This window comes from Gallus gallus, chromosome W, assembly GCF_016699485.2.
Source record: "Gallus gallus isolate bGalGal1 chromosome W, bGalGal1.mat.broiler.GRCg7b, whole genome shotgun sequence".
Lineage (NCBI taxonomy): Eukaryota > Metazoa > Chordata > Aves > Galliformes > Phasianidae > Gallus > Gallus gallus.
Window position 1 is genome coordinate 5,516,450 of NC_052571.1, and position 21,969 is coordinate 5,538,418.

At 37.9% G+C, this 21,969-nt stretch overlaps 1 protein-coding gene across 13 annotated transcripts in view; it reads right to left on the reverse strand.

Annotated features, from left to right (window-relative positions):
• Window positions 1–7,442: 7,442 nt before the first annotated feature.
• Window positions 7,443–21,969, reverse strand: part of LOC374195 (chromodomain helicase DNA binding protein 1) — a 116,146-nt gene continuing 101,619 nt past the window's right edge. For 9 of the 13 annotated variants that reach the window (NM_001396597.1, XM_040655246.2, XM_015300461.4 and 6 more), the window contains 12 exons: window positions 19,317–19,447; window positions 18,773–18,911; window positions 17,894–18,044; window positions 16,066–16,188; window positions 15,599–15,721; window positions 13,833–14,090; window positions 13,286–13,426; window positions 12,145–12,323; window positions 11,044–11,140; window positions 10,763–10,820; window positions 9,126–9,333; window positions 7,443–8,933 (listed from right to left, as the gene is read on the reverse strand). In NM_001396597.1, the coding sequence (NP_001383526.1) occupies window positions 8,588–8,933; window positions 9,126–9,333; window positions 10,763–10,820; window positions 11,044–11,140; window positions 12,145–12,323; window positions 13,286–13,426; window positions 13,833–14,090; window positions 15,599–15,721; window positions 16,066–16,188; window positions 17,894–18,044; window positions 18,773–18,911; window positions 19,317–19,447 (1,954 nt within the window). In that variant the 3' untranslated portion in view covers window positions 7,443–8,587. The remainder of the gene's footprint in view (window positions 8,934–9,125; window positions 9,334–10,762; window positions 10,821–11,043; window positions 11,141–12,144; window positions 12,324–13,285; window positions 13,427–13,832; window positions 14,091–15,598; window positions 15,722–16,065; window positions 16,189–17,893; window positions 18,045–18,772; window positions 18,912–19,316; window positions 19,448–21,969) is intronic. The other 4 variants (XM_015300464.4, XM_040655248.2, XM_040655245.2 and 1 more) reach the window with 3 other exon arrangements.

Sequence of the window (21,969 nt, forward strand, 5' to 3'; positions counted from 1 at the left end):
AGCTGTTGGTGTACAATACCCTGCACACTTGATGAAGTGCCAGCAGTATACCCCTATTTAATCCAAGAATCAGAGTAAGGTACTCTGGAGGGGTTGGGCCCCAAATCCAAGAATCGTAGTGTGGTAACCTGTGAGCAGGGAAGTTCACAGCAGCATTCTGGAGGGATGGGGAATAGGAGCTCCCAAGAACAGAGGAAAAGGGTCCCCGGGATTGTGTCTAAGGATACTTCCTTGAGTAGAATGATAAGAAACTGGAAAAACAACCCTAAAACAAGGGTTAAATACAAGGTATTGTGTATTAATGTGGTCTGAAGAACCAATACACGAGTTGTCAGTGTTTTGTCCAAAATATGGATCTGATGAGGACTGGGTATGTTGTGCTCTAAATTCATATGTGAACAGCAAAACTCCTTTCTCAGCAGAAGAATCATATTATGCAGCCTGTTGGCTGGAGGAAATAAGTCAACTCATTAAAAAAGGGGCAAAAAAAGAGAAAGGAAGTGATCAAAAAGAAAAGGAAAGAATGGGATCCTTTAGATAACTTGCCCCCCCCCCCCCCCCCCCCCCCCCCCCCCCCTTATAATTCTGAAGCAATACAAGCAGCAGCCACCTCTGCAGAGGCAAGGAGTGCTGATCCTTTGCAGGGTCCTAGAGAGAGTACATATTCTCAATTACGGAGGGAATTGGAACAGTGTAAACAGGACCTGGAAAATTTTCCTTTTTCTGATACTAATCTTACTAACACCTCACTGTACCCTCTTAGGGAGGTTTCCTTAGGTCAAGAGGAAATAGGGTATGTTAATGCCCCCCTTACTAGTGGAGAAGTAAGGAACTTTAAGAAATGAAGTCCTCGACTGAGGATTTCACAGGGCTCACAGAGCAGTTTGATCAATTCCTGGGACCAAACTTATACTCCTGAGGAGAAATGGTGTCTATTCTGTTCAGCGAAGAAGAATGGGAAATGATTAGGCGGGGTGCCATGCGAGAGTGGGAGAGGATGCACCCACCAGGACTGGGTTGTCCCAGGAGAACAAAAATACCAGTTACCCTAACTGGGATAATAACCATCAGCAACATGGGAATAATATGAGGGACTTGCAAGTTATAATAATTGTGGGAATTAAGGAAGAAGTATCCAAGTCTTAGAATTCTATTAAAATCTTTGAGGTTCAGAAAGGCAAAGATGAAACCCTGAGTGAATTTCTGGAGGCTTGGAGACAGGATGCAAAGGTATTCAGGGATAGACCATGACAAGTCTGTAGTTCAAGGGCTTTTAAAAGTCAATCCTGTGACGAAAGCCTGGCCGGATATACAAAGGAAGCTTCAGAAGATAGAAGGGTGGAATGAACAACCACAAGAAAACCTTTTGAGGGAGGCACAGAAAGTGTATGTTAGAAGGATCTCCTTTAGGATGTATGTTTAAACACTGGAAAAAGGGGCAATGGGAGAAGAGTAAGGGGACCCTCTCATTGGAGTAGCCAGTTTGGCAGATCATTGTGCCAACTCTAAAGGGTTTGGGCATTCACAAAAGGAATGCCCACAGGATAAAGCTTCTGTTCTGGCTATAGAAGATGACATATCCTTCAGCTAGCAATAAGGGGGTAGGGGGAGTGATTCCCAACTGAGATTCTGGTTAGCAGGGGGTCATCTTTCCCCTCTGTTGTTCTGAGCCTATAGCTGAGCATCGGTCATTTATATACTCTAGCTAAACAAGTATGCAGGGATGGTGCAGTGTGTTAGGATAAATAAGAAAACCATGTGCAGTCAGCCCAGGGGTGGACAAGAACCAGGGATATGACCTTTCCAGAGTGTATAGGTAGATTTTACAGAACTTCCTAGAGTGGATCATTTTAAATATTTATTAGTCTTAGTCAACCATCTGTCAGGATGGGTAGAAGCTTTCCCTTCAGTATCTGCTACAGCAAATGTGGTAGCTAAGGTAATCCTGGAACAAATAATTCTCAGATATGGGATTGTTGAGACTCTGATCAAGGTAGTCACTTTACATCACAAATATTGCAAAGACCAATGCAGACTCTGGGAGTTAAATGGGAATTTCACACCCCATGGCATCCTTCTACGGTGAAGGTGGAGTGGATGAACCAGATGCTGAAGAAACACTTGACTAAGTTAGTGTTGGAAACTCAGCTCCCCTGGACAAAATGCCTACCTTTAGCACTCCTCAGGATTCAAAATGTGCCAAGAAAAAATGGGGGAATCTTACTGTATGAGATGTTATTTGGATTGCCATGTTTTGAAACCAAAGATGCCTTTCTTAAAAACTATATACTCAGGTTGTATTCTTCACTGTCATCTCTTAGGACCCACGGATTGTTGGCTCAGACTTCACCTTTGGAATTTCCTATTCATTTACTCCAGATAGGGGACTCGGTCCTGATACAGATGCGGAAGGAGTCGAAGCTGCAACCTGAATGGGATGGACTGTTCCAAGTACTCTTGACTACTGAGACAGCAGTAAGGATGGATGAGAAAGGGTAGACTCATTATACTTGGTTGAAGACCTTAGTTGACCCTGAGACTTTGCAGACAATCCCTACAGAATACCCTTAGAAAATGAAAATCAGAAAAAAGTAAATAAATTAGGATTGTAAACTAACCTTTAATCTCTCTCTAACTTCTCCTTAGGAACATCCAATGAACACTACGTGTAATTGGGGAAAAGGGTTGGATTATACAGGACTGGAGTGTCCTCAAGGGCTTTTGGTTTTTACATTGGCGTGTGTAAAACAAACGAAAGCAATGAAAGAACCTTTATTTGAGATACAGGCGCTATAGAACAAGATATCAAAGAAAGAGGAATTAACTCACTCCTCCCAGCAAGAGTTTGGAAAAAAGGGTGAGTTGAGGAATGCAGCCTTCTCTGCTTCAAACTCTGGTGTACCGGAAAAGGAGGGGGGGGGGGCAGACCACTCAGGCTCTGAGTGCATATGCACTCCTGGAAGCATGGCCGGAAGCACCACCAAGAGGGAGAGAGAGGAAGGGTGGATCTAGGCTCCCCCACTCTGGTCACTCACATGCTCACATACTGGTTTGGGCTGTGACCTGGCAATTTCACTGCACTCCATCCCTTCACAGTGATGTGCAGAAATCAAGCTCTATAACCACAGAGTAATTATAAAGCAGGTATGTTTAATCAGTGCTGCGCAAACACTGGATGCAGGGGGGATATTTCCACCTAGTCTGCATAATGGAGGACAAGAAAGGCACATACTTAATAAGCAAGCTGCTTACATATGCATTAGATGTCCAGGAAAAGGCTGGGTTATTACAATGAGTCCTGAAAATGATTGACAACCCTCCCTTGCCCCAATTCTCAGCTGTTTTACACATGCATATCTCTTGGTGGTCTTTCTGATGAAGGTCATCGTGTTATTTTGTTGGACTTGGGTTAGGATGGAAGATGCTTGGCTGGCTCTGGTTGGTCATCTCATAGGTCACAACTCCGTTCACCAATCCGCTGCTTCATCACTAACTTGTGGTTTGCTATTTTAGTCTGCCACCTCACATTCCAGAGATAGGATAGCTAACAATTTTACTTGGAAAAATAGGTGACCCACTATCTGCACTAATTGTCTAAGTCTGTAGAAAAGCATCTGTTATCAGCAGCAAGAACCTGGTTTAGCAAGGTCAAATTTGCAGCTGCCAGGTCAACACCCCATGAAGGCACATAACCTTTAACCTAACTTGCTTTCCTTAATTCAGTTCCTCCCTTTTCTTCAATCTAGCAAGGTTACTCTCCCTTGCTAGATTATCCTATTCTCATTAAGATTCATTTGGAAATACTTCTCCTTTTCTATAGACTGATGGAGGTGATGCTGTTTCCACTGTTCATAGGACTCTAAATTGTTTTTCCCAGACCATACAAAGCATTTCACTACACAACATATTAAAGCATTAGTAGTAGGATCACTACTACTACAACTACTCCTCCGATGAAGAGATGTTTTTTAGCCATTTTTTTTTATCAGGCAACCAGCCTGTCAGAGTGTCCCAAATTCCCGAGAAATCAGCCAGTGATTTATATTAGGTTACCAAGTGAACTACCTGGGATTTTTCCCACATGGTCTGAAAATCTATTTTTACTCTGTAGGTCTCTGCAGAAGGTCTTGTACTCTGTAGGTCCAGTGGAGCCTCAAGACCCAACCTTTTAGTGCCTTCATTTAGAGTCCATTTTATGTGGATTCCCTTGTACAGGGTTCACAGTAACTTCTAGGGAGACATTGCGGATCTTCTGTAGTGGAATGATTGAATTAGGTTTTTTCCCCATCAAGATTGTGACCTGTCTTTCCAGTTTTTCAACATGGTCACGCAATAGTTGATTTTCAGTAGCCAGAGCCTCTTCAGTTATGTTCAGCTGGTTCAAGGCCATCAGCAGTGGCCACACCACTGTGGATGTGGCTAACTGTCATTCTCAAGTAGCAAGCATACTTTTGCTAAGACTACAGATATACTCAGCCAGGGGGGCTGGGGACTCCTGGACATTTCCTCTGTCCCATAGGGGGCCCCATTTTTCAACAATAGAAGCAATCCTGTGATACAGGGATCCTAGGAATCCCGGGATGTGACCTGGCAAAACTTCAAAGGGCTAGTCCAAGCCACCCCATGATATTGTTCAGAAATGCCATGGTAAATATTTTAGGAGGCTTATAATTGAATAGCTTTAAAGATATTTGGCTGTCTGGCTCGCCAAAATGTAAAGCAAACAAAGGTGATGACAGTCTTTATTTGAGATACAAGCACTATAAAACAAGATATCAAAGAAAGAGGAATTAACTCACCCCTCTCAGCAACAGTTTGAAAAAAAACGGTGAGTTGAGGAATGCAGCATTCTCTGGTTAGAACTCTGGTGCACTGGAAAAGGAGGGGGGGGCAAACCACACAGGCTCCGAATGCATATGTGCTCCTGGAAGCACAGCCAGAAGCACCATAGAATAGCTCAGGTTGGAAAAGACCTTAAAGATCATCAAGTCCAACTGCAACCTAATCATACTACCCTAACTCTAACAACCCACTGCTAAATCATGACCCTGAGCACCACATCTGAGAGGGAGAGAGAGGAAGGATGGATCTAGGCTCCCCCACTCCGTGCACTCATGTACTCACATACTGGTTCAGGCTGTGACCTGGCAATTCCACTGCAGTCCTCATAGTTCTCCCTCGTGCCTAGCTCCCAGATATAATTCTGGAGCTCTTCCATGGAATTCCATAGATCACTATCACTATGGGTAGGCATATCCAGTTTATTAGGCCACATTATTTGGCATGCGGCCTGTCTCATCCCACTCAGTGGGTTTCAAGGGAAGCAAATCATGGTTTTTTTTTTTTGGTTTTTTTTTTTTTTTTTTTTTTTTTAAATCTCCTATGTTGCACCTCCCCTAGTCAGTAAGGGGTCGCTACCACGACAGTCATCCAAATCTCAGGAATAATATACATCAATTTATTGAGAGCTTACTTAACAACTACTTGGAAGTAAAATTGGCTTATTATGATTAATAAGCATTACAGGTAAGACAATTTTAGGCAATGGCTACTACAAAGAGTAAAAGAATAAAAGAAGATAAAGAGAAGGGACAGAAAACAGGGAAAGAGAGACAGACATATAAACAAAGCAAAGCAGTTCACTACTCCTAGATGCAGCTGTGTCTTGGTGTCAGGTGCTGATCTTCAGTAGTGATGGGCCATTGGAGATTGTGTTGTTCAGTTGACAATGACTAATGACAACAGTACAAACTCTTACTTACAGTCCAAAGTGGTCCAGCCAGCTCTTTTGGAGTGACAGCTTCCGGCTTAGTGATCTCAGCAGTAACTCTGTTGTTCCCATCTGCCAGGACTTGCAAATTTAAGTCAGCACATAAGAGGAAGCAGGGAGATGCCAGCCTTGTACCTTGTCTTCACAGGATACAATAACATCACTTCCCAATTTCCTGTATAGACATTCCTGAGCCCTCCTTTTTGAAGGCAAACAATTCCAAAGAAATGCTTTCAAGTGTAAAGTTGTCAACAAAGTGATGTTGATTGCCTAGTGTAGATTTGAGACACTCCCTTACCAGTCTCAGACACAGCCATCAACCATTGAATTAGTGGTTTTCCTCATTATGCTGTACAGTTTCATATAGTCTTTGTCTGAGGGCAGAGTGAGTGGTGACAGATGCAAGTTTAGAGACTTCCAAACCACTTACCACAACAGTCTTTGCCTCCATATCCCATAAACAGAGTAACCATGCCAGTACCACTCTCTTGGTTTTTGTCTGAATCTTTGCACTAAATCCATTAGTTTGGCTGCCATATATAGGTGAGCTGTTACATGTAGCGTCATCCGGGCGAAGGTCACCCCTACCAACCTATATTGCATCTTTTTTGTTCTGTGTCACTATAGGTCAGATCTCAAAAGGATCCAGCTCAAGTAGAACCTCAAGATACAACCTTGTGATTTTCTTGACTACCAAACCCGTATTATATGGGCCCACTGTTTCAGGGGCCTCAGTAGTTTCCAGTGATATATTCCAGATTTTCAGGGGCCTTAGTAGTTTCCAGTGATATATTCCAGATTTTTTTCAGGATAGCCAAACTTGTTTTTTCCCCAGTTAATATGGCAAGCTGTTATTCAAGTCTTTTGACTCAGTCTCTTAGTACTTGATTTTCATTTTCCAGGGTGGTATTTGATAGGTCTAATCAGTTTAAAGCCATTAACAGAGACCATGCCACAGTGAACAAAACCAGCTGTCATTCTTTTATGATTAATGTATCTTTACTGAGACCATGAAAGCATTCTACCATGTGGATCAGAGAGTCAAAAAACATTGCCCCTAACCCTCAAGGGGCCCCATCTTTCACTTACTGTGGTAACTCCATAACATCAGGATCTCAGAAATCCCAGGACATGTCCAGGCAAGGTTTTATCTAGAAGAGTAATTTTTTCCCCCACTGAACCATCCAATTAGGTTCATTTAAAAACACCATTTTCAGTATTCTCTTTCTCAGGAAGAACTGCCTGGCTCACCAAATATAGGGAAAGGTGAGAGCAAATAATCACTGCTAAATTACCCAAGTAAGTGTGATGGTCACAATCCAGTTAAAGGACAACTTGCTTACCTGCCCCCAGGATCAGAGCTTACCAAATACTCCAAAAGGAGGGACCACCAACTAGAGAAATACCCCCCTGTGGCAGCCAGCCCTTAAATGAGGCTTAGGGAGGGGTGGAACCAGGTTCCACCCCTTCCAGTCACACAGATGACTTGCTTTCACCTGTGCTGCCAGGGCTCGTTTGTGTCCCTTCACCAGGTGCTAAATCATTGGTTCAGGCCATGACTTGGCAATTCCCATACAGATGACTATTAAAATTTAGTAGACAGAGTTTAATATTTTTATGGTTAAATATGAGAAAGGTACACTGTAGAAAAACACTAGCAAAAAACAAGAGCTCACATATACTTTTAAATTTATTTTATCAGATAGATGTTGTCTATGTACAATCAGTGTGCATTGTAACAATTCTATTAAAGTCATTCAAATTTTCTAAAATATTAGCTGGCCACATAGTACATTTGACATTATTGCCCATTTTAAAATGGAAAACAAATGGATGTACAATCAATTTTGGCTAATTTGGATTCTGAAGTTCACTGTTTAGATATTGAACACTCCTCCTTTAAAACCAATGGACTGGAAAAAGCTTTCCAGAAAACATTTTGACTATTTCCCACCATTTTGCTACAACAAATAACAATATTGACAGTTCAACAGAAAAAAAAAGCTAACTAGAATAAAGCCCCAAAATATTTATCTGAAGTATCAAAGAAAAATGGGCACTAAATGCAAGAAAACTGTTCCTTTTCTACATTCTGAACAGTGATTTTCATCAGGCTATTTTATTAAAAATAATTAGTACACTGCCTGTTTTGAATACTTGTGACAGGAAGGCCTGAGTTGGTGGGGAAAGGAACAAGCAAAATGGAAGAAAAATTTAATTTATTTGCAGCCATTTCAATTTATTTATTTATTGTAAAAAGGCTTTATTACATCTGATCACAAACAGGAGAAATCCTAGCTATTTTACAGTTATAGGTACAGAATTTAAATATTCAAGCTTGTGATGAAAAGCCGCTAGGTGGTTGCACTGTAGAATGTAAACATGTAGCTTTGGAAAGTGAACAAAATCCTTGAGAATTCTTTACTAAGAAAACAAAGCAAACTTCTCATTCCTTCTTGAAACAAGATCACATGTCAGTGTTTAAAAATTCATTTACAAACAATTTCAACTGCATTCTGCCTAAAAACAGTTTTATAAGATCCAGTCTGAACAGGGCAGTGTTGAGGTCCCTGTAAAAGTAAACAGTATTCATTTCTTAAGAAAAAAAAAAAAAGTGCCACAGCATTTGCAGCACTGTGCAGCATAAACTTTAAATACAAAAATATTTTTTTTGTTGGAATAATAGACCTTGAATCCTGGGAAGAAGTAACAATACTGCTACTGATAGAATATACAGTCTTTCAAGTCACATAAGGCAATTACTGTGTTAGTTTACTGTATATGGCTAAAAGAAGGTCCAGAAAATGTCAGTCTTTGTTATGTTTTCCAGCCACTCCATGTATGTTCAGGTGTACTTTTGTGATCTGATGAGTGTTCAAATGGAGATCTTGAACCATAAGGAGACCTCTGATCTAATGGTGACCTTGAGCCACTACCAGAAGCTCGGTGGTCCATTTGCCAGTCTGAGTGGTACCTATAATCTCTGGAAGATTTATGATGGCTGTACTCTGAAGTGGAACGGTGATCTGAATGTATCCGGTGATCTGAATGGGAACGGTGATCTGAATGAGGCCTGCTGTCTTTTAAACTTCCTTCTAGGTTTGACTTGTGATCTCTGCTCCTATGGCCATCCAACTTTCTATGCTTACTATCACTACAGTATCTGAAAAAAATGCTTATATTAGTAAGCATTACAGAATTGTAATTCTTACTATGTATTATTTTCAATTCAACAGAACTATATTTCTTTACAATTCTGCATTATTAAAAAAAAAAAAAACACTTTGGTGCTTACTACAAACATACTACAGGAAAGGAATTCTTAAGAGATTTTACAATTGTGCAACCAACTTACCTGCTGTCTTTGTAGTGATCCCAGTCTCTATGATCTTTTCCATTGCTGAAGTCTGAATAGGGCCTTTTCCTAGAGTCACTTTTCTTATAAGTATCTCCCTGATATCTGTCCTTATGATGATCATGGTACTGACACAAATGTCTGTCAGAAGAATAACTGTCCCTGATACTGTCATCATGGTTTGTATTCTCTTTTAGACTTTCCACATCTGTTTAATAAAACAGACAAAGGTTATAAGGAATTCTCATACACTATACTTTTTTTCTTCAACTAATTCAAACAGCACTTCTACCTGTGAGATTTAAAGCAACATGAAAATGGTATTATCATTTGACAGAAACAAGATCTAAATAACTTAAAGACAAATGCACTGATGTGAGTGAACTGAATGAGATTTCAGAAGTAGAAGGCAAGCAAGCTAGGAATGGAGATATGTAGGGCTGAGAAACTAAAACTTTTCAACCTTACAGATTAAACGTAGCGGATCAGTGTGGTCCAAATGAGAGGTGGGTAGAGACTAGATGCCTTTAAAAGGGCATTTTTAGACAGAACAATTGGAAGTTCCTCTTGAAGGAGAGCTAGCTCTAGCGTGAACAGAAATTTTAAAGGTATACCTTGTTAATGAAAGATTTTTAGTGGTACTCCTGTTTTAGTTTCAGCTGGGATGGAACTGTTTTCTTCGGAGTGTCTGGTATGATGCTATGTTTTGGGTTTTTTTGGGAGAAAAACAATGTTGATAACACACTGATAATTTGTTGTTTAGCAGTGTTGTACAGAGCCAAGGCCACTCCAGCGAAGGCCTGAGGGGGGAGGGATATTACATATATATTCCAAAGGGATATTCTATATCCTACAACATCAAGTGGAAAAAGTTTTGAAGGTGGTGGGAATTGATCTGTCTCTTCTGCTGCTTGGGGGCTAGCTGGGCATCAGTTGGGAGGTGGTGAGCAATTGCTCATGCATCACTTGTTATAGACATTTATATATATAGTCATAACTATTATCTTTTTCCTTTTCTCTTTCTTTGTAAATAGTTTTATCTCAATCCATGAGTTCTACTTCATTTTTTTTTCCAATTCTCTCCCCCATTCCATCCCACTGGGAAGGGGGAGATTGAGCGACTGTGTGCTGCTGGGTTAAACCACAACAATTCCTAAAACACATTATGCTCCTTTTAAATTCATAACATACTCAAAGTTTTAGATAACATGATATAAAAGTAAGTAAGTATTACAAGCATGGGAGCATAGAAAAACTGTTATTGTCAACAACAGAAGACATCTCATATTCCCTGAAGCTATTGTGACATTGCAACTGCTACAAATATTCACAGAGCCTCCCAGAAGTTTACAAGTTTTGAGTAGGCCTTTCTCCCTGCTCAAAAGTAAGTAGATAAAATTATTGAAGTTTTTATTTTTTAAGGTGATCAAATAACTTGCCACTAAAATCAGTAAGTACCAGGTTCAATCTGTGCTCAGTTCAATTTCATCAGCAAACTAGTGAAGCTATGCCATGTCATCCTATCTCTATTTATATCCAGCAGTACAGGAGTTTTAGGAGACATTTTTAAAACTTATTTCATTTTACATCCCTCATTTAAGGTACACAGGACAATAATATACTTTAAGATTTCTTACTTGGATTTCTAATTACTTGTGTGTTCACATTAGCAGCAATGTTCTGGTCACTGTGTTGCTGAAAGAGATGAGTACAAAAATTGCCATTGATAAATCCAAAAGTTGCATCTGAGTTCTTCAGAAAATATTCTAACAAAATAGACTAGTTTACAATGAACAGAAAAATACACTTCAAGTAATAATTTTGTTATTGTTCCTATTAAAACTACTAAACTGATAATCTAATAAGTTATAATAATTAGAATATATATATGTATATTTAGAGAGAGTGAAAGTATTACCTGAGATTCTTGGCGTTTTTTGATTGCATGCTTATATAGTTTGTGCAACTTTCTGGCATCAAATTCTGTAAACTTAGAGACAAAAATCCACAAGTTTCTGAGGAAAAAGAAAAAGAGGTTATAATACTTCCAGATATTAGTTTTTCTTGCATCATACAAGAGAATATGGACTTAAATAAAATTATTTCAACAGTAATTGAGTAAACTGAAATAATTGTAAAGTCTGTTATACAGAATACTACTTAGCTTCACAGCAAATGTTACTTAGCTGTATTTCAAACATTTGAAAAATTAATTCCTTTAGTAATTTATAATTTTTAATGTTTATCAGAATGACTTCAAAATGCACAGCATGAAAAGTAGTATTAATGACAATTCTGTTAACAGAGTATGTGTGGTTGCCTAAAAATATAGTTTTCAATTTGCTCTGAAAGTATTATGAAAGATTATTTGAAATATGTCAGAAAACTTAAGTATCCAGTAATGATTTTTCCAAACTTGAAATCTCTTGTAGTGTAAGACATTTGACCTACATGCCTTATTTTCTACAAATATCAGAGACAGGATTTTTCTGAGTACATCCCTGAGTACATTGCAATAAATGCTTTTTATGAAGTCATAGGTAATACATGATTACATTTTAGACTTTTTAAAAAATAAAGGATTCTGCAATTCAAATTCATTCCAACTGCAACTCACACATTTAATAAAGGCCTATTTTTAGCACAAATAAAAAACCCTCAAAGTTGAAACAGTCAGGTTCTTTAACAATAAGAACGCTTTTCCACTAAACATTAAATACACTCTACATACACTTATTTTGTTTGTTTTCTTTTAAGATGACTCCACTACTGGACAAAATGTATTGCTATACAAATGTGCTACATAATTATAGCTATATAAATGCTATACAAATATAAATGTGAATCCATTAAAAGCTGGGGCCATTTATAATCATTTTCTTGAAAACATTTATTTTAAACAGCAGAAAAATACAATAAAGAAATTAAGAAACAAGAGAAATAATTAAAAATTATTCTGCTTAATAGAAGCTATTATGGATTTTCTTTTTTCCAAGGAAAATCATGAAGAATAACTTACTTTCTCCACTGTTTAATTTGTTCAGGATTTGTGTACTCCTTTAAACATTCAGTAATGTGGTCCCCAATTTTGATTAGGCACTGTCTAGTATGTTCCAGCTGTTCCCTTTCAGAAAGGCCTTTCTCTGGTCGATCCAGTTGTTTCAGTGCTGCTTTAACAGGCCTCATTCTTTCTTTGCACTGTAAAATGGAAAAGAAGGAATACATTAATTCAAAGGGAAAAAAAAAAAGAATTTTATAACAGGAATCGCCATTACTGTGCTATTTATACAGGCAAAGACAGTACTGTTATAAGCCAAATGGAAAAGACTTTACTCACAGCTCATTAAATTTAGTTTTACAAGAATTTTCAGTTGAAAAAATTATTTAAAACCAAGTTGAAAATTTGCTACTATATGAAAGCATTAAATTTTATGCAACATAGATATAAAAGAAAACACTAATTAAAAAAAATCTGATTTAAAATCTAATTTATTAGATTATTTATTAAGAAATAATAAAATAAAATAAATAAAATCTAATTTATTAATTTATTTTAATCTGATTTAAATATAATTTAAAAAATCTGAGGGAAAGGAATAATTACAGTGGGGTTTTACAATCATGGATGTAACAGCATAAGCATATAGGACAAGACTTTAATTTTTAGGACCTTAAAAGCTATACAAACTCAGTGTTAAAATTCAGCATGAGAATATTTATTTCAAGTGGATACTTTCTACAACAATTAAACTTAGCATTCAGAGGATAAAAACTGCTCAGAGAAGGAATGTTTAAGTCCAAGTTCCATGCAGGTACAAAGAGAAACTAAGCTATCTGGGATAAAGCTAGTTTAGGTATGCCTAAATTAGCAACAGTGATGGCAACATAGATACATTTCATATCTGCATTCTAGAATTCTCACAATAATTTAAACATGTTAATAGTAAATGCAGACAGATCAGTTAGCATGTTTCAAATTAGAGACACTTGGAAATATCAAAACAGACTTTAGTATAGTGTAGATAACCCTTCATCATTCTGAGATTTTACTGACAATAGATATCAGTGTTGTAATGCCTAATAGCAGAATCAAGGACATCAGAAATTGTGTTCATTTGGAACATCAAGTGTAAACACTAAGTTATCAACAAGGGACTTACCACACTGAATGTCTTCTGATCCAGTTCTTCAGATTCGTCAGATATAGGAACTGGTTCACTAATTGCAGTAATATGAACTGGAATATCCAATAATGGAACTTTTTTATTTTTTTCTTTATATTCAGATTTGATTTCATTTACCTAAGAACAAACATGAAAACTTATCTGATCAGCAAACCTTATTTTTTGGCTAGAATTATATTGTAACTAGGCAATCACCATAATTACTACATTTTCTCCAGTAATAACAAGAAAAGAACGTATTCTGACATTCAATGATGGTACATTTTATTTTCTCTCTCTGAGGGATGGAGAATGAGAATGGAAAACTTATGATTTTCATACACAACTTCCATTCACAGTCCCACTTTCCCATTTTTTTTGTCCGTCTTTGTATTTGCAAATGGTAAAAATAAAACTTCAAGTTATGCAAAAAAATTCAATCACAACTGTTAAGTAAAGTAAATGATACCTTCTAAACTCAAAATTGTTCACAAAAAACTGGTGGCCTTTTCTAGTGCTATATAAGAAAAATAAACCTAATTACCTTCTCTTCCTTTACTTCTTTTACTTTCTGTATGAATTCTTTTACTTTGTTTTCTCTCTTTTCTTTAATATATTTTAATTCTTTCTTATCCTCTTTTTCTTTTTTCTCCCTTTTCAAATCTCTCTTATTTTCCTTTTCTTTTGTCTCTCTTTTTTCTCCAGCTTCCTTCTTTATACCAATATCTGGCTCATCTTTTTCTTCATTTTCTTTTTCTGCTTTTATTTTTTTATGTGGATGTTTCACTGAAACAATCTCATCCTGAAATACACAAGCATATATTATATCAAACTGAGTTTCTAGCTACACAAGTTTTGTAACCAACAGATTGAAATGTATTTTTTTATATGTAATTTCTTTAGACTTTGGTTTAATACCTATCAAATAGAGCTGGATGCAGTTGCAAAGAAAAATGAGGACTAATCATTCATTTCCTTGATGCGACGCAAAACAAGTATGATAGAGCAGTGGTAATGGAAGGTGAAAGATTAAGCCCATTTAACTTTCATATCCCCAAAGAAATCTACCTCTGTAAAAGGTAGTTAAGCTTCAAAGAGCTTAAAGCAATAAGGAACTAGGCACCAGATAATTGAGCTGATTTTTCAGAGCACTCAAGTGACAGTGATGATAGAAGACCTCTATTCTGGTTAGCTTTCTTCCAGTAACATTTTTACAGACCACAAATTAAACAGTCATGGGAGAAGGGAACAGAGTTCCAACTTTCTCTTTTCTAGAGGAGATCTAAAGAATCTGGTGTTCTTTCACCTACCTTCAAATTCAAAAATTAGGTGTGCAACACAATTAATTTGTTTTGTTGTCATCCCCCTCCCCCCAACAGCAATTACTATTGGGTGTTAAATTTAAATAAGTGATCCAACAAAATTAGAGGCCTAAAAGAATCGAGCAGAAGAAATAACAAGCTAACAAATTTAAGTAGCCTGTTAATGAAACTCTTGACATATAGATATATACATGAACATTCACTCATGTGTCTAAAAATATCATTTATTCATGTTGTGCTTTCTAATCAAGCTTGATTTTTTTTTCATGAGCTGGAAAAAAAAGTCACTATCTAAAGAATTATTATGAGTAGTTGTAGTGGAAATACTGAGTCATGGCTTGAAACAGTGATTGAGCACCTGGTGAGAAGGCAGGGCCAACCCAGGGGAGCTCAGGTGCATGCAATGCAGCTGAGTGACCAGAAGGGGTGGAGCCAGGATTCACCCCTTTCCAGACCTCATTTAAGGGTTGTCAGTGGAAGCAAGGGCATTCTTTTGGAGGTCCTTGTGTACTTGGGGTTTTCTGAGGGTAAGCAGCTTCTTTCCTTTATTTTTGTCTCTATTACTGTTGTGTTTGAGTGAATCCTCACTCAGTACAGCTTGAGATCTTTCTGCTCTACTGTCATTGCTGCACTGTGTCATGATACTATAGTTATAAGTGAGAGACATTAGTTTTTATGATTGAGGTTTTTGGGTGTTACATTAAAACTACGTTTCTAGCAGATACAATGCTCAAGTCTTTAAAGAACACTGAAATTTTATGTCACTTGTAACTGAACTACAATATTTTATGACAATATTTTGAACAATCAATCTTTAGCTAAGGGTTTATGTTTAAATTAAAACAGATATCTTCCCTGTGATTATATTAATGTAATGTTATCTGCCACAGAAGTACATGGTTCCAATGCTTCAATTTTATGAGGTCAAATAGAAAGTATTACTGATAAACAACTGAATAATAATCTTTACCATATGAAGGATGTTTACCTCATTATCATCATCAGATTTTTCTGAGGGTGGTGATGAGGAGTCATTCTTTATTTCTTTTATTTTTGCAGCCTTTGTTGCTTTATTCTTCTTACTTCTTGTTTTTCTCCTCTTTGAATTGCCCTGAACGTAAATCAGTACCTTTATTATGTCAACTGACAATTGTCTGTATCACAGTTGTAGAAAGAACTTGTTTTTATGTTAAATAAAGCATTAATCTTATTTAACAGCACTAATGACCACCACTTTTCTCAGGGCTGGAGACTGAGTTTAGTGTAATGGTAGAGAATATATAAAAATAAAACAATATTAAATTTGCAATTAATTCCTTGAATTAGTCTCATATTAATGTGATAAGTGATACAGACAAAATTCTACAAAGAAAAGTAGAACTAAGGACAAAAAAATCTACTGACATGCCCTTATAAGTGTGTCTGTTTCACTACTGAATGTCAAGCTTTACTTACTGCACCAGCAAGTCTCTGTGCTTCCTTTCTTGCAAGGTCTTTATTCAGTAATTTAATGAGGTAATCTGCACGAGTCTGTAACTGCTTAGCCTGGGGTTTCTTATCTGGATCATCAGGTAAAATCTGAGGGAGAGCAATGGTAGTATCAACTATGAGTACACACTACCAAATCTAGAAGTTGCTAGACTGGAGCTCTGGGAACAGGAAAAGCTGCATTAAGAAAGGAGAAACAAAAGGTAGAAAACTAATCCATTCCAACTATACCTGGCAAACATGATAGCATGCTTGAATGAATAGATAATTTAAGTGTTATATATTTTCTGTTAACATACAAGTAATATAAAATCTTGAAAATGGCCTCACAGAATTTCTAGTAAACTGAAGAAACTAGTCAAATTTGTTTTCACTTTCATAATTTATCTAAGAAATTCAGAACTTTTGTACAGTTATCTACAGATCTATTTCTGCCTTGTACTACTTCTGAATGCAGAACTCATTACCACAGCATATTTCAGAAGCCAAAAATATAAATGAGTGGTTTTGATATAGGTTGGTTTGTTTAGCAATAGGGATTAGTACATTAGTTTAAGAATCAATATATTAGTTTAGCAAAAGGAATCTGTAAGTGATAGTTCTGAAACTTTCCATTTCCACTTTAGTGGGTGAAGAGCCTTGTCTTTTCTCAATAATTTTGCACTGAGGACATAATAGAATACTTTTATCTTCTGCCTCAATGATTTTACCTCATGAGAAGTACTGGAGTCACAATAGAATGCTTTTATCTTTTGCCTCAAAACATGCAAGAATATTTTCCTTGGGTTCCACACACGTAGTTTTTAAAAAGTGGCTCACTACAGCCTAATAAGCAATGGAAATCTTTCAAACTGGAGAAAAGTGAATGAAAGTAAGTCCAAGGTTTCAGTGATAAAGCTGATGGTTTTTTCTTTTTTTTTTAAAAGGGGGGAAGAAGTAGGTGGGCACTTGACCACCCTAGGTACCACTGAGCATGCCCCAAGGGACATTAGCATGTATCTATGAGCCCTTGAAAAAGAATGAACATGTATGCTAATGTACTGCATATGTATGTCTTAATTGTTTAAATGTAGAACCTGAACTCTGAGAGGGCATGCTTGCTTGTCAAGTCACCCAGTGAGCATCATGAGGAATAAAGGAATGCTGCTTTCTAACACCACATTGGAGTTAGTTTTCTTCCCGGATTTCAGATGACAGTTTCATAAAACAGGCAAATAATAGAAGGCACGGGTAGGACATCGTTAACCCATGGCCCATCATATCCCAAAGCTACAGGTTGTTGTCAATGTCACCGAGTTTGCTTCACTCCAGTCTTTCCCTAAATATATGTTTCTCATTACTTCTAGGCAGCCATTATACTACTAGTAGTCTGATGAGTACAGCTATTCTAAATGTTGTGAATTAAAGGCAGTTTCAAGTAAAGAAACTGGGGACAGAAAAGAAAGGGGGGGGGGGGGGGGGGGAGAAAACCAAACATACCACAAAAAAGCCTTCCCTCCAAAAGTTCAAAAATAACATAACTAGAGCATCTAAAATAGGAAAACAACAGATGAAAGAGAATTCAAGTGAGAGAGATTCAAATGTATAGAAATAAAACTGTAAGAAGGTATAATTCAAATGAATACACAAGATCTTGAAATCTAATAATTCACCACAGGAGTACAAAAGAGTACAACTGTCCTAACTTCTGCGAAATTTCAGCTATCATAAAATAAGTGATTTCAGTAACTGATCTTATTAGCATTATTATTTAAACAAGCAAAAAGTACTTAATGAAATTTTGTAGATGACATACCTTCTGTGTCAAACTGAGATCAGGATCCATTTTTATCATTTCCCAACTGCCATAACCATATTCATAGATGCCTATTAACAGATTGGAATCATCTTCTTTACCCCAATCTATATCAAAATGAGCTGCTTTGGTGTGGTATGGGATGACATATCTAGTAGAAACAAATTAGAAACATAAATAAGCCATCTTTGCAAACTTAGCAAGGGAGAAGGGAATGCACTAAGAATAGTAAAAATAAAAAGTTTCATCTTGGTATTTTAGGTTAGTAATCCAGATAACTATAATCAGATTTTCTTACAATTTCTATAAAATATTTATTGAAATCAGTACTGAAACAAGTTTTAAAGCAGATAAAGATTAAGATGGCCATCTGCTGTTCTTTATATCTGTGACTGTGGACTGAGTCAGAATTGGCTAACAATGAAGACAAGCTTCAAATATCACTCTGGTGTAACTGCTAACTACATAAGCATAGTCTAGGGACTGATATGCAAGGTAGCATGCTGAAAAGTTCAGACAGCTGAAACTACCACCAAGGATTACTGTCTGTTCCACTTTGACAGATATTGCTTTCCCTCAGGACAGAGGTAACAGAAAGCATCTCCTCAACAAGCCTAATTTCAAGTCTGGAGTAATTAGTTGTAACTGAATTCAGTCTCCAATGAACACATTTCAGAAGCCAAAGCAAATACTGGCTTCTAAGGAGAGGGAAGAAATAATAAACAGAAGATGTGGAGCAGATTATGCTGTCATTTCTTACAGGGAATGAAGAGACACTGGTGTCCCAGGATGCTTAGAGTCTGTACTGGTTAAACATATGCATATAAGCCTTGAATAATTTTCTAGATTATGGTTTTCTTTAGGAGGAAAAAAAAATACCTTTTCCTTTCTTCTGGATCTGAAGGAATCGATTTATGCAATGGTGCCAACTCTTCTTCGTGAGAAATGACTAGCTTTGCATTCACCTGCACTCCTGCTATTCGGAATGTTGGGCCTTTAACTTTCCCAAATCTACCACCTTAAAATAAAGGATCAAACTATTAAAATATTCAGACTTTATGTGAATGTCATAGACAAGTGTCAAGAAAATAAGCACCACAGGCTTACGCTATAGCAACAGATATTCAATTATAACAAATAACCAAAAATTCTAATCTAAACTTCAGAATCTCAAGGTCTTCCAAATAGTAGCAGATTGCTTTCAAATTTCATGATAAAAACAAAAATGTGCTGCATTCTATGGTGACAACGCATAGAGGGAATACGGAGAAAAAGCTGTGGATTTTTTTTTTTAAATTTCACCAAATATACTAATGTTTTTATTTTGCTTATCCCTCAAGAAATACAGTTATAACCAGAGTGCAAAAATAGTTCAGACTCTTGCCACTTTTATTCCTCTCCCCGACCCGTAAATACAAATTACCTGTTCTTCCTTGACCAAAGTCATTATCATTTAAAGCCTTAATGCATCCATTATGTACAAGTTCTCCCAGACGTCTAAGGTCTGTTTCAGATTTATCAACTAGCTCAGCATCTCTAGCTATAGCATCTAACCTGTAAGAAAACAAGTACAGTTTTACAGCTCTAAAACATTAGTTTTAGTAGATTTCCCCCCCCCCAACCTTCTCTTCCCCAAGCTAAACAGTCTCAGCTTTCTCAGTCTCTCCTTGGAGGAGAAATGCTCCAGTCCCTTGATCATCTTGGTGACCTCCTTTTTTGTTGGACTCTCACAGTAGCTCCATATCTCCCTTGTACTGAGGACCCTAGAGCTGGACACTACTCACCAATGCTGAGTAGAGGGAAAGGATCGTTAATGAAAACGTCAAACAGGACTGGACCCAGTATTGACCCCTGGGATACACCACTAGTTACTACTGACCACCACCCTCGGGGCCTGGCCATTCAGCCAGGTTTCAACCACTTCATTGTCAGCCCATCCAGTGATGGCCACTTCAGCAACTTGTCTATGAGGATCATGTGGGGGACTGTCAAATGTTCTCCTCTCATCCATCAGGCCAGTCACTTAATCACAGAACGTTATCAGGTTGGTCAAGCATGACTATCCCTTGGTGAATCCATGTTGGCTATTCCTGATGACTTTCTTGTCCTTTGTGTGCCTGGAAATAGTTTCCAGGATTAGCTGTTCCATCACCTTTCCCATGCACAGAGGGGAGGCTTACTGGCCAATAGTTCCCTGGGTCCTCCTTTATAGAGTCATAGAATGTCCTGGTTTGGAAAGGACCTCAAGGATCATAAAGTTTCAACCCCCCTGCCACAGCCAGGATTGCCAGCTGCTAGATCACATACTAGATCAGATTGCCCAGGGTCCCATCCAACCTGGCCTTAAACACCTCCAAGGACGGGGCATCCACAACCTCTCCAAGCAACCTGTTTCAGTGCCTCATCGCTTTCTCAGTAAAAAACTTCCCCCAACACCTAATCTGTAGTTTAAAACCATTGCCCCTTGTCCTATCACTATCTACCCTTGTAAAAAGTTGATTTCCCTCATGTTTATAAACTCCCTTTAAATAGTGGAAGGCTGCGATGAGGTCTCTCCCCAGCCTTCTCTTTTCCAAGCTGAAAAAGCCCAGTTCCTTCAGCCTATCTTCATAGGAGAGGTGCTCCAGCACTTGGATCATGTTCATGGCCCTCTTCTGGACTCTCTCCAAAAGCTCCACATCTTTCCTGTGCTGGAGACCCCAAACTTGGGGCCTCATGAGTGCAGAGGAGAGGGGGACAATCACCTCCCTTGCCACCTTCTCTTCTGATGAAACCCAGGATACCACTGGCCTTCCAGGCTGCAAGCACACACTGGTGGCTCATGTTAAGTTTTTCATCAAACAGGACCCGACCCTTAAGTCCTTCTCAGCAGGGCTACTCTCAAGGAGTTATCCCAGTTTGTATACATATCTGGGATTACCTTAACCCAAGTGCAAAACCTTGCACTTTGCTTTGTTGAACCTCCTTCTTGGAGTGAAGCAAATGTCACTCCTGTTTTCAGGTACTTCTCCCAGTCATCATGATTGAGCAAAGATTATCAAGAGTGGCTCTGTAATGACATCTGCCAGTTCCTTCAGCGCTGGTGGGTGCACCTCATCAGGGCCCATGGACTTGCAAATGCTTCATTTGCTTAAGTATTCTCTGACCAGATCATCTCCCACTAAGGGTACATTTTCTTTCCTCCAGGTCTCTGGAACCTGGGATTCCTGAGGGTCAATCTTGCTGGTAAAGACTGAGGCAAAGAAGGCATTCAGTACCTCAGCTTTTTCCCTGTCCCATTTAACTATGTTCCTAATCTCATTCAACAATGGACCAGCATTTTCCCAAGTCTTCCTTTTGTCACCTATGTATTTATCAATTATTCCCTTCAGACTTTGAAACTAGAGAATTGATCATGTAAGTTAACATTCACCAATACTTGCTATGCTGTGTGCATTTTTGATCCATGCAGTTAAAAGCAGCTATAGAAAAGAATACACAAAATATAAAAAAGATATAATAAAGGTGCTTCAGAAACTAGAGAGCAATACAGTAGGAATTATAAAGGTCTCTAACCACACACTTTCAACATATTACTTTAAATTCATCTGAAAAGAACCAATATATATACATGAGAGCTGCTCCAAAAGTAATGCCTCCTAATGTTGGCCCACAACATCAGAGGCAAATGGTGGTGGTATACCCCTCACTGTGCTCACATCCACTGTTTGGTCTCCACAAATGTTCAGCAAGCATTGATGAATGTCAATGGGTGCAATTTTTTCCTGCATGAAGGAATTAACTTAGACCCTTTTACTTCATATGCACTTCCATGTCAGACATCATCTTGTCAGACTGCCCATCTGCTGCCATCTGTCACACAGCAAACAAATGTTGAACCTACCAGCCAATATTCTGTTACCTCTACTGCCATACCACCTCTGACATCATAGGCCAACATAATAAAACAGGAGGCATTACTTTTGGAGCAGCTCTCATAATAATTGTCACAATAAGCATGTAAAACTGGCTGTTACACTGCATAAAACCATAGACTTTTTACAATAAAACTAAATGATTATCAGTAATGCAGATCA